This window comes from Geotrypetes seraphini, chromosome 8 (assembly GCF_902459505.1).
Source record: "Geotrypetes seraphini chromosome 8, aGeoSer1.1, whole genome shotgun sequence".
Taxonomy (NCBI): Eukaryota; Metazoa; Chordata; class Amphibia; order Gymnophiona; family Dermophiidae; genus Geotrypetes; species Geotrypetes seraphini.
The window spans coordinates 12093184-12106757 of NC_047091.1; the positions used below are offsets into that span (position 1 = coordinate 12093184).

Here is a 13574-nt window from a genome sequence, read left to right on the forward strand (position 1 = left end):
TCTGTCTTCTCCTCTCGAGTGTGAACAGTCCCAGTTTCCTGAGGCGTTCTTCGTAGCTCAAATTTTTCATTCCTTTGACTAGTTTCGTGGCTATGTCCTATTGATATTTTTAATTGCAAAATAAAAATATCTCCCTGAAGTTTTTTGCCACTTTATTGCTCCCCAAGGTTCCTACCTAACTCTCCTTTTACAAAACTGTGCAAGAGGTTTTTAGCACTGGCCGGCAAGCTCCGACTGCTCCGACGTTCATAGGAACAGGATGACTGTTGGAGCAGTGCAGAGCATTCAGCACACCAGCCGGTGCTAAGAACCTCTTACTCGGTTTTGTAAAGGGTGGGGGGGGGGAGTCTATGCACCCAATGCAACACCAGAAAAAAAAAAATACAGATTCTTTTATTTAAAATTATTCATGTATTTTTCATTACAAAATAAAAATTGAAAGAGACACTTTAGCTGGAAAGATAATACAAACTATTTATACAAATAAAAACAAATCTCACATACATTTGCTCAAGACTGAAAGGCCAGGCAGGCTGTATTTCCACTCCAGCACAGAGGGGTTGGAATTAGTCCTATACAAAAGGATCTGGCAAACTTTTAAAGACGCGAGAGAAAACCACATTTTCTAAGGCTTTCTTCAGGGCATTCCCTGTGGTCCAAAGAAGTTCTCAGATGTCAATGGCTTCACCCCTAAAAGCCAGGGTTCGCACTGGCTGCTGCTTTCAAAGAACTTCAAATCGTTTCTCCTTTCAGAATGGAGTCTGCAAGGCGAAGTTCCAGGAAGTCTGCGAGATCCACTTGTTTCTTACTGTATCTCCCCCATGTACAAGCGTTTATCACTAGATGCAGAAAGAACTAGAAGAAGAAAAAAACAGACAGCTACTTGCTCAGGAAATATTAAACCCTTTTTATAAAAAGACAAATCTTAAGTGGTGTCCACCCTCAGTCTTCAGTTAAGTTCTTTAAGAAGCAGTCTGAATCTAATGCAGGATTCCACTGGCATACTTTTAAGTACTGGCTCAGCTCTCTGTACTATTTGGAAAATTCTGGTTAAAAAAAATTAAAATCCCCACAAAGCCAACGTCCTGAAGTATCTCATGTAACTCCTATTTAGGTTATACTGTATTTAACCCTAAGCTTTGTTCGCTCCTCCTCACCCCCTCACCAAATGGATTTTGAGCACAAAGGCCCATATTCCACAAATGGTGCTTTAACTACAAAAACCACCAGAATTGCCTAATGCCATTGTAGGCATGGCTAACACTGGAAGTGGCATTAGGTGCCAGCAGGCGCCTCTGGAGGTATGATTCCCTTCAAAAGGTAGGCGCAGGAAATGTAGGCCTGGCCTACATTTCCGGCGCCTACCTTTGCCAGAGGCGTGATTCTAAACAGTGCCGTCATGTGATCGATGGCCGCTTTTAAGGCACCCACTGACAACGGCGCCTTATAGAGCAGTGATTCCCAACCCTGTCCTGGAGGTTTTTGGGATAGCCCTAATGAATATGCATGAGAGAGATTTGCATATAATGGAGGTGACAGGCATGCAAATCTGCCCCAAGCATATTCATTAGGGCTATCCCAAAAACCCGACTGGCCTGTTGTCTTCCAGGACAGGGTTGGGAACCACTGGTCTAGAGAATCCGGGCCAAAAATTTCAAGACTTGGAACCTGAAGTGGTGATTCTAGTCCAGCATCACTCCTACCACCCCTCCTCCCCATCCAAATTGTCTCCTCACATACTAGAGAATGACACGGGGGAAAAAAATTTGTCCCTGTCTCCATGAGCTCATCCCTGTCTGTCCACACGAGCTCGGTCCCCGTCCCCTCCCCGTAAGCTCGAGTTCAGTCCTGTCCCATCCCCGCAAGCTCAGTCCCTGTCCCCACCCCATCCCTGCAAGCTCGGTCCCTGTCCCGTCCCCGCAAACCATCTGATCCCATCCGCACAAACCATCTCCCTTCTGTGCTCCTATGTTCCCCTTTTCTAATATCTCCTCTCTGTATCTGTACACTCCCTCCTATGTCCGGCATTGCCCCTCCCTGTGTCCATTTACCATCCCCATATATCTCCCCTTTATGTCTCTGTCCCTAAGCCCCTATGGACATAATTTCCCCTCTGTTTCTGTTACTTTCCTGTGTCCAGATTTCCCCTCTCTTCCATACCAATGTGTCTCTCTCCTCTCCAACCCCTTTCTAGCTTCTTTCCCTCTTTCTCTCCCCACTTCCAGTATCTGGTTTACCTGCCTGTCCTCCCCTTTCTCAATATTTGTCTCCCTCTTCATCCACTTGGCCCAGCATCTCTTTCCCCTTCACTCCCTCCTTCCTGCTATGAAGGATCACACGTGGTCACGGATAACGCAGTCCAGCAGCCCCCTCCTGCCCGATTGCTGCGTCCTGCTATTTCCCTCCCTCTCTCCCCACCCTCACTTTATGTGGCAAATTTAATTGTTCTTCTCCCAGCTGCACGCATGCTTTCAACAAGTCGTGCACAGCTGCTTCAGTTGTATCTTCTCCTCTGACGCAATTTCCTGTTTCCGGTTGCATCAGAGGAGGATTACTTTTGGGACTAAATCTCAGCTACATAAGGTAAAATAAAGGAAGACTAATTTTATGCTTTAAGTTGACAAGAGCTTTAATAGTTGAATATTACTGTTCTTATTCTTTTAGGGGAACTTCCTTGAGAAAGCTACAGTGAAACATAGTCCTATGTCGGAACTCAATTCCCCCCGCTGGGTTGATACACAAAATGAGTATTAATTTAAATTATTGAAGATGGTGATGAATAATTTATTAAAGTATAAATAAGATGAGATGAAAAATAAATTTTTTTAAAAAAACATAAAATATAAGACCAGTGACGATTTGGGGGCCACTACCTGTGCATACAAAACTTGCGTTTTGCACAGCGGTATCGCCAAGGTCTTGGAAGATATACAGGGTATGTATGAATAAAAGCTGTACATTGCCAATAATCATTACAGGAAGTACAGGCCTGTAACCATGAGTTTTGGATGCACTTTACAGTGCTGGCATTGAGAAGGTAGAGGAATTGACTGGACAAAGGAGGAAAGGAAAGTACCCCAAACTATGCTGCTCTTATGCTCTTCTTTGGTAGAACCCCAGTGCAGCGTGTTTTCACTGCCCTCCCCACAAATTCTGTCACTTCAGGTAATGCCAGCTTCACCTAATGGCAAAGCCAGATTCAAATTCCTGTGATGTAGATGGAACTTTATCTACACTTCCCACTATCCTGTAGATTTAGCATGTAATCAACATCTAATTGCAGCGTAAAGAGTTAAATAAAAAGAATACCCATATCTACATTAAAAGCAGCACTTAATAAAGAATGTCAGCCAAGTCTTGACTTTCTGTATGAGCTTGAGTTTTACCCTGCAATGGATTTCACTTGCCACAGGTGTACAGCATTACTTATCCCTTGCACTAGCACATGGAAGCTCTTCAAATTAAATGCTGGTTCCTCTTTATGCACCATAAAGTATTTGCTATATTGCATGAGTGCTTACTGATTGGTTCATCAGGGTGGAAAACGACTTCGTTGACCGAGCCAGCGTGTCCCGGGAGCTTGTAGAGAATTTTTCGCGAGGTTGTGTCCCACACATACACAAACCTGAAAGACAACGGAAATGCTTCTCATTGCAGATTGGCAGGCATTTATTACTGATAGTGTGTTGACATAAAACTGAAAATTTTTTATACATTCTGCTGTAACTCTCTGCCTAGGGAAAAGTTGATCCTTTCTGCATTAAGCTGTGATTTTAAATCCAACCCCCCATCCTTCCCACCTCTCAAGTCAATAGTGAAGAATATCTAAAAAAGATACTGATCTATGGTTAAGCGAAGCTCAGCACGAACCTTGTGAGAACCAAGCAATGTTTCATTTAATCTCCAATATGTGCATCCCTGGAATTTACAAACACCCCTCCATGACACCCATACCAGGGCGTAATTGGAAATTTGAATTGCTTTGATCTAAGCCTCATCAAGATCCCCCCACGTTACGAAGTGCCCAAATACCATCAAGTCGTGTATAAGTACCAGAAGCATGTGAAAAAAATAGTCAAACCTTGGTTTAAGAGTGTTTTGCAAGACGAGCAAAACACTCCAGCAAATTTTAACTTGCAAAACGAGCGTTGTCTCGATAAACAAGTACATACGTGCGCATCACCCCCAAACTGAGCTGCCACCACCTCACCCCCGGGAACTGGCTTCTCTCCCCCCCGTGGTTCACCTTCAAACCTTTACCTCTAGCGGACCTTGGCAAACAGCACCCACTAACCCACGCCGGCACCAGCGCTTTGCCTCTGCAACGCCACAAACAGGAAGTGGAATCAAAAAACTTGGCCGAGGGAATGATGCAATGCTGGCGAGAGGTAGCTTGGGTTAGTTGTATAATTGCTTCTGTTCAGCTGAAGGCAAACCGCAGAAGAGAGAAAGAAAAAGGGAGGGATGGTCTGTGGGGATGGAAAGAGAGGGGGGAGTACAAATGCTGGATCTAGTTGGAGAGGGGAGGGCAAAAGAGGGAGAAATGCCAAAACAAGGAGTGAGAGAAGTGTTGGATCACAAGAAGACAGAGAGAAGAAGGGATATGGATCATGGGGGGGACGACACGAATCATCCGAGTTTCCACTACTTCCCATGGGGAAATTCGCTTTGATAAACGAGCACTTTGGATTACGAGCAAGCATCTGGAACAAATTATGCTTGCAAACCAAGGTAGCACTGTATATAGATTCTCTACACCCCATGAGCTATATGCCAACAGTCAATTAGGTTGAGTCCCCTGATAAAAGTGTGAAATGCCTTACAGTGACGCTTCTCAAAGCCATGACTCCCTTAGAATGGTTGAGCACTGCACTAGATGTAATATTAAAATCCCCATCCACAAAAAGAACACCCTGAGTAAAATCCATAAGTGATTTAGAAAGTGAGGTGTAATATTGTGCCTGGTTAGAATTAGGACCATATATATTGGCAATCGTGTAAGCAGTCCCTTAATAGGTCCTCCATATAGCAAGACAATGACCCTCCTTATCTACCACTAAGCCTAGACCCTTCCAAATTAGTATGGCCTTCTTTCTAGCATCCTCCGGTTTCCCAGTCTCACCTTCAAAGCAGCCTGCAGAGGATCACCGGTCGGCTATAGCGATCCTAGCAGGCTGCTGTTGGCCTCCACAGCACGTTCCCTCTGCCACTGTCCAGCCCCTCCTCTGACGTACAGGACTGCGGCAGAGGGAACATGCTGCGGGGGCTACGGCAGCCTGATAGGATCGTTACAGCCAACCAGCAATCCTCTGCAGGCTGCTTTGAAGGCGAGACTGGGAAGCTGGGAGAGAGATGGTGGACAATGAGATGGAGGGAGGGAAGGAACAGGGTATTTTCTCACATGCCAAATTTAATTACCATGCGGGCCAAATTTGGCCCATGGGCCTGAGTTTGACACCCTTGTGGTGGAGGCACATATGAAATTTAAGTTTGGTTGTATGTGTTTCAAGGTATTATCTGGGCTTACACCTGGATATTGGTGGATTCTTTCACATTTGTTAATGTAAAACGTTCTAGAAGTTCAGACGCTTTCTTTTCATTTCCATCCGTTAAAGGATGTAAACTCAAATAATATCATCGCCGTCTCTTATCTTACCATCCTGGGGTAAGGATTTGAATTCTTTAATAGTGAATGCTAGTACGTATCAACAGTTTAGGAAACATATTTGTTCATCAGATTTCTAAGCAACTAAATCATTCCTCTTCATTGTTTTTTGCTTTTTTTATAAACCACATGGATCTTTACGCTAAGACAGTATAGATGTTATATCGTTATATCGTCATGTCACGTTATGCTATGTAGTGCAGTCCAGGCGTCCTTAACTGTATGAATCTTCTTAGGTTGTCCATTAATTGTAATCCATAACCTGAAAGGGTAAAGCCATCGATATTTGTGCCCCTCCATGCAAAGAAGTCTGGCAACATCTCGAAAAGCCTGACTTTTTTTTAAGGCGACACAAGCTAAGCCTTGAAAGATACCAACTTTAATAGATTTCCAACTGAAGTCAAGCATCTGACGCACCTTGGCCAAAATACGTTCTTAAGTGCCAAAATCTCCAAAACTGGCAATAATATCCTGAACATTCTTGTCTCTAGGTGCCCTAAAGCTCCAGTGTGTGCATTAAATATGGATGTGGTCGAGTTTGCCACTATCAGCAATGTCCAATAGCGAGCTGCATATATCTTGTATTACTGCCACTCTGTCCCGATATGCTTCAATCTCCGGAATACCCTTGAATCGAAGGTTGCACTGCCTAGATCTATTTTCAAGATCTTCCATTTGTAATTGTAACTCTTGTACGAGACTAGTGTGAGCCTACGAAGGCACTTTAAGACGCCCAACGCCACCTTTGGTGTTAGCCATGCCTACAGCGGTATTAGTCATCATAAAGTGCCTCTGTAGCTATGATGCAGGTGCCTAATTTTTTTTAACACTGTTATTCATTTTTAAATGGCGTTGTCCACTTACGTTAGGTGCCTAACTTAAGGTCCCATTTATAGAATATGGGCCAATATGTACTTGATGGAGATGCCTCGAATTTACTTGAATTCAGATACAGTTTTCATCTCAAGTTTCAAGTTTCAAGTTTATTCAAAATTTGTTGAATCGCTTATTTAAATTTACTAAGCGATTTACAAAAACAAGAAAAATAATACAAATACGGGGTTAGTTAAAATTTAATACAATGTTAAAAACATAAAATTAAAATTATACAGACTAACGGACATATAAGGAAAGAAGGGTAAAATTACATATTAAAAAAAACAAAAAGGTGTAAGGTAAAAAACAAGAGGTAAGGGAAGGTAATGAGGAGAAATATATGTTAAGAAAAGAATAGGAAAATTGGTTTCATATGTTAAATGCGTCCTTAAAAAGGAAACTTTTTAAGCTACTTTTAAACTGCTTTAAATCTTTTTCAGTTCTAAGATACAGGGGCAGATTATTCCACAATTGTGGGGCTATGACAGAAAAGATATCAGTGCGACGGGTTCCAATAATTTTTAGTGAAGGAACTGTTAAGAGATTTTGATTGGTTGATCTCAATGTACGAGAGGTACAGTAGGGGATAAGTAGTCTGTTAATGAATTGTGGTTCGTTTGTGCTCAATGTTTTAAAAACTAAAAGTAGTAATTTAAAAGTAAAACGATGAGAGATAGGGAGCCAATGAGATTTTATAAAAAGTGGTGTGACGTGGTCAAATTTTTACAGTTATGTATTAATTTAATTGCTGTGTTTTGGACTATCTGGAGACGTTTTTTCTCTTTCTGAGTGATATTAAATAATAATGCATTACAATAATCCAGTTTTGAAATGATGAGTGAGTGAATAAGTATGTTTAAGGATTTAGGCTCTAAAAATTTTGCAATTGATCTGATCATACGTAATCTAAAAAAAGATATTCTAATTGTATTTGTAATATGCTCATGAAAGGTTAATCCATCATCGATTGTAACTCCTAATATTTTTAGAGATCTTACCAAGTTTATTTGTACATTATCTAAAGTAAATGAAGAATTTAGGTGTATATCTTTTTTCCAAGGGAAAAAGAGTGCTTTGGATTTTTGAACATTTAAGGCTAACATGTTTGAGTTTAGCCATTGTTTAATTTCTCCTAATTTTTTGTTTATATAAGTTATTTCGTTATTATTGTCTGGATTCAATGGATGCAGTAATTGGATATCATCGGCATAGGTAAAAGTGGTGAATCCTATTGATTGACACATACAGAGCAGGGGAGAAAGAAAGATATTGAACAATAGTGGTGACAATATTGATCCTTGAGGGATACCATAACTAGTGGAGTATGGAGTAGAGACTGTATTTTTGAAAGTAACTACAGAGGATCGTTCAGAAAGAAAAGAGTGAAACCATTCAAGGACTTGACCACCGACACCAATTGATTTTAGCCTATTTAATAGTAATCTCCACTTCAGGGGGCCATTTCACAAATTCACCACCCTTTCTGTGAAGTTATTTCCTGAAATCTGTCCCCTTTCACATGCATCCCATGCCCCCTCATTCTAGAGTTTCTTTTCAGTTGAGAGGTTTGCCTCCTGCGCATTTATGCTACTGAGTTATTTAAACATCTCTATCATATACCACCCCCTCTTCTGCCTTTCTTCCAAAGTATACATATTTAGATCTTTAAGGCTGTCCCCATACAATTTATAATGAAGACCACTGACCATTTTAATTGCTACCTTCTGGATCGACTCCATCCTTATTACATCTTTTTGAAGGTGCAGTCTCCAGAATTGTATACAAGAAAGGCAAAAAGACAGAATTTATTATATTAACCTGATTAAGTATGAGGCTTTTATCTCTGGTTCTGTAGCTTTGTGCCACTGTGTCAATTTCCTCTGTTGCCAGAACCTGAAGTTAAATGACCCAGGGGACCTTCCAACACCCGGACAAACTGCCTGGTTTTGGAAATCCCTCCATCGCCAGGGGTGCAGAGAGGAGAGGTGCTAGCACCTGTGCCAGCAGTGCCAGGATCCTGTCTCACCACGGCACACAGTTTGCGATTCACTGAACTAATCCCTCATCCCAAAATATATCCATCTCTTACCTGTCTGCTGATCCTGCTACTATTTTGCTCCCATCTGGTGACCAGGCACATCTCATAAGATTCTGCAAACAGGTGGAATTAGCATGTCATTTTCATTTGCTTTCACTTGACTTGAAATGAACTCATTAGACTACAGCTTAAATATTGTAACACTTTAATGGTTCTCCCCCAGAAAACACAAAACAGCGATTATGTCTCGTGTTTTATTGCATAAAACATCAATGCCTCGTTATTTTCTACACCAGATACTAAATGTAGACAACAAGTATAATTTACAGCCAATTATAGCTGCACCTAACAATGAAAATCTTGTTATTTCAGCTGTAATTGGAATTCTGATTTGTACATTCATCTCTGTCCTTATTAAAACCCTTCCAACAAAACAATTTAAAGACTTAAATTAAGTGAACCAATACTATTACACGCTGTAAAAGAGCAGCCATTAATGATATCTAACTCACCTTCTCAAAATTGTGCAGGTTTCCTGCAAATATCTTCACACATCTCTCTTTGGGGGCAAACGGCCGTACGTCCCACACACGAACTGTAAAAGACACAGATTAACTAAACAATGCCTAATAAGATGTGTGTGTGGGGGGGGGAGAGGTAATAAGACCAACAGCTCTTACGGTGATATCTGGTGGTCATCTAGAGAAAATACAAATCGAAATAACTGAAGGGTTTATATTAGAGAATGACACAGGGAAAAAAAATCAGTCCCCTTCACTGGACCACCGTCCCCTTCACCGCCCCATCCCCGCAGAATCCACCCTTCCCTCTCGCCACCTCACTGCCCTTCAGCGGCCCGAGAATCTCCCTCCATCCCCCTTACCTTCGCAGCACGTTAGTAAAGAAACTTAAGGGAGGGAAGGCGCGCCTGGTCCCCTCCCTCCCTGCCTATAGCCAAATCTATCTCCCTCCCCCTTACTTTTGCGGCGTTTAGTAAAGAAACTTACTGAAGCTGGTGAAGCCTGCCTGTGCCTTAAGTCGCGTGTGTGTGTGAGCGGAAGCTTCTCCGACACAACCGAAAGTTGCGTCAGAGGAGAAGCTTCTGCCCACACACATGCGACTGCAGGCAGGCTTTGCTAGAGTAAGTTTCTTTACTAAAGAGCCACAAAGGTAAGGGGGAGGGAGGTAGATAGATCTGGCCGTAGGGAGGGAGGGGGCCGTGTGCGATCGGTGGATGGCTTTGTCCCCATGCCCACAGTGAGCACTTCCCTCCCCCCACCGTTTCCGCAGGTAACTGCCACCATGTCATTCTCTAGTTTATATCCCTGTTTAACCACCTGAGATTTCTAGTTCTTCTAATTCACTATCAATAACTCCATTACTGCAATCTCAGCCCATTCGGCTTTTAAATATTATGAGGTACCTTGGTGTGCAATTAGATTCTGCACTCACATTTAGCTTCTGTTGTTAAGATCATGGTTTTTCTCTCTATGGAAGATTTGTTTTGTTCGTTCTTATATTGATAAATCTCTTTCTTATGCTCTAGTTGCTTCTAAGATTGATTATTGTAACATTGTTTATACTGGACTTCCATCAGTACCAAAAAGTTAGAAACTGTACAAAATACTGCAATCAGAATTCTCACTAATGCTCATAGATATGATCATGTATCTCCTCTTTTTAAAGAGTTCCATTGGCTTCCCGTGAAATTTTGTTTGATGCATAAGGCCTTAACATTGGCGTTTAAAGTGTTACAATCTGGTCAACCTATTTGACAAAACTTTTAGAACCATATAGATCCAATGCATAACTTACGATCTTCAACTGCTCATCAATTGTCCTTACTTTTGATCCATTTGGTTAGGTTAGTATTGACTCGCAATTCTGCCTTTTTTGCTTCAGTTCCCACCTTATGGAATTCACTTCCAATTGATATACCATGTAAGCCTTCTTATCCCAGATTTAGGACTCTCCTGAAGACCTATCTTTTTGGTTTGGCTTTTCCATTATTACCATAGTTTAGGGTGGATAAATGTTCTCACAGTAACTATTAGACTGTATTTTAATTTTTTTCTTTTATTAATCTGTTTTTATGAAAATTACGTTCCTTTCTCTATTAATTTTTCGCAAACTGCACCAATTAATAAACATAAACCTAATGCTTGGTCTGAATGAGGGAGGGAAAATACAAGTAAAAAACTGAAGACCACATGGCAAAAGCTTCCTCATACGAGCCAGATGTGAATGGCAACTTTTTCATTAAGTTTAAGCAATGTTTATTGAGGATAGCAATGCAGCAAACAGAAATAACAAACATTGCCCACAATATGGAGACAAAACATTCAGAAAAAAGCTGAATTCAGGTCAGCACATTTTCCATTGTAACAGGATAAAACACCCCCTCCCACCCCCTTACTTTAATATAAAGTTTGCTAGAAATCCAAGGTATATGGATGACTTACAATGCTTCATACAGAAACAGTTGATGTGAAAGTTGTAAACTGGATCATCAGCTTCACATTAAAATGATGCTGTTGTTAAGTGACCCAATCCCCCAAGTGTCAAGAGTAAACACACAGAGTTATAAATTTGCAAGTTGGGCAACCCCAAACCCCCCATGGGATTCCCCCCCCCAATAACCTGATATGCCAACTTCGGCTTCCTAGAGGCCCAACAAAAATCCACAACCCACCGCCGCCGTAGATCCCTATGAGGGTAAGCGTCTGCAGTAAATATAACCATTTCTGAAGTATTATCATTTTAAATCAGGCTAATATGACCCATCAATGAAATGGGAAGGCTCTTCCATTCCTCCAATACCGCACCTGTTTCCTGCATCATCCTATGAACATTTATGCAGTATAATGCATGGGGGTCCATAGTCAACATTATGCCTTGATAAACAAAGGAACCTTCGGCCCATTTTAATGGGAATCTCTCCCCCCAGAAGCCCCGTACCTCCTGGAAGAAGGCAATGCCTCTGACCTTTCCAAGTTGAGCCTAAATCCAGTATAATTCCTGAATCACTTCCAAGAGCATCACCTGGGAGGTCTTCGGGTTCACCAAGTCATCAGCAAACGCTGCCAGTTTAAATTGGGTCAAACCCACTCCCTGGTTGGTCGGCATCTTATGAATATCTCTAATAAGGGGGGGTCTAATGTCAATACAAACAAAAGCGGTGATAGAAAGCATCCCTGTCTGGTCCCACAGCAAATTGGGAAACTTTCTGATTCAACCCCATTGATGCAACTTTTTCATTAAAATGAAGAGTGTGTGTGCGTGGGGGGAGGGAAAATCATATGGTAATACTGAGCTGCTACCCTTTCAGTTCAGCTCTGTAAATCTCTTAATAAAAACCATGCCAGCTGTGAAACTCGAGAAGGCAAACAAATGCGTCTCACATATAGATAAATTTATATAGACACATATAGACACAAGCTGTGCTGGCAAAGTTACAGAGAAATTTAAAGCAATGGATTAGTGCCAGAAGTGGTCCAAGGTTATTCAAATTAATTATTTTATTCACAAGTTTTATAATTCATCTATTTGGTAATGAAAACAAAATCAAAGCACCTCATAAATGAAGACACCATTCAAAACCTTCTCTTTTCCTTCCTCCTATAAAACCTTTAAACCAGGGGTGTCCAACCTTTTGGCTTCCCTGGGCCGCACTGTCCGGAAAAAATGTTTCTGGATCCGCGCAAACGCTGCAGCAAGACAGAGGAGGGAGTCGGCAAGTCAGCAAACACCCGGGGGGGCAGCAGAGGAAAACACTGCATGGTCTTCGATCGGGGCTGCAAAAAATACTTCACGGGGCCGCAGGTTGGACACCCCTGCTTTAAACGTTGCGTGTTATGTTTCCCTGATTCTTGACCTATTACTAAAAAATAAAAACTGCATGAAACCCTCACACCTATCCCCGTATATGCACCAGTCTGGCATTATGGGTAAAGCCAAGTTTATGGGGCTTTATGAAAAGATTCATAACGATCCAATAGGCATTGCGCAGGAAGCATTTTGTTCCACTACATTATTATTATTATTATTATGTTCTTGTATACCGCCATACCCAAAGAGTTCTAGGCGGTTCACATCAATTAAATTAGTATCCGATCTGAACACGGATTTACAACATTTTGTCAGAATCACAAGCAACGGGGAAGGAAATGTTTGAGTTATAGTAGGAATTAATCAGAGTTGGATTGGAAGGAAAAGGGGGAGGGAGAAGGGGGCCAAAGGCGGGGAGGGGGAGAGAAAAGGGGGTGGGGTGGGGAAATGAGGGTCAGAGGTCCTGTTCGCGGAATAGGTATGTTTTCAGAAGTTTTCTGAAGTCGAGGTAGGTCGGGGCTTCGAGCATCATTTGGGCTAACCAAGGGTTCAGCTTAGCCGCCTGGAAGGCGAAGGTTTTGTCGAGGAATCTTTTGAGCTGGCATAATTTTATGGAGGGGAAGGCGAACAGCTGAATTCTGCGGGATTTCTTATTGGTACAATACATAGTGAAGTGGGAAGAGAGGTATTTTGGTGATAGACCGAAAACTGTTTTGTAGCAGATGCAGGCGAACTTGAAAAGGACTCGGGATTCGAAAGGTAGCCAATGTAGTTGGCGGTAGAAAGGAGTGATGTGTTCCCATTTGTTCAGGCCAAAAATGAGGCGGACGGCTGAGTTTTGAATCAGTTTTAGTCTTCTGGTGGTTTTCTTCATGGAGTTCAGGTATTGCAGTAATCCAGTATGCTGAGAATAGTGGATTGTACTAGTAGGCGGAATGCGGTGTCATCAAAGTATTTTTTTATGGTGCGAAGTTTCCAGAGGACCGAGAGACCTTTCTTGACAGTAAGGTCGGTGTGATTTTCTAGGGCTAGATGTTTGTCCAACGTGACTCCCAGTATTTTTAATGTTTGTTCGAGTGGGAAAACCAAGCCTTTCACTTGGATTGTAGTGTCTTTGATTTTGTCTTTAGGGGTGGCCAGGAAGAATTTTGTTTTGCCCGGGTTTAG

General features: G+C 41.9%; 1 protein-coding gene across 1 annotated transcript in view; it reads right to left on the bottom strand.

The window, feature by feature from the left end:
• Positions 1-377: 377 nt before the first annotated feature.
• Positions 378-13574, bottom strand: part of SNRNP40 (small nuclear ribonucleoprotein U5 subunit 40) — a 48534-nt gene continuing 35337 nt past the window's right edge. The window contains exons 7-10 of the mRNA XM_033955843.1: positions 9092-9174; positions 8631-8692; positions 3522-3625; positions 378-855 (exon numbers count right to left, since the gene is read on the bottom strand). Of these exons, the coding sequence (XP_033811734.1) occupies positions 806-855; positions 3522-3625; positions 8631-8692; positions 9092-9174 (299 nt within the window). The 3' untranslated portion in view covers positions 378-805. The remainder of the gene's footprint in view (positions 856-3521; positions 3626-8630; positions 8693-9091; positions 9175-13574) is intronic.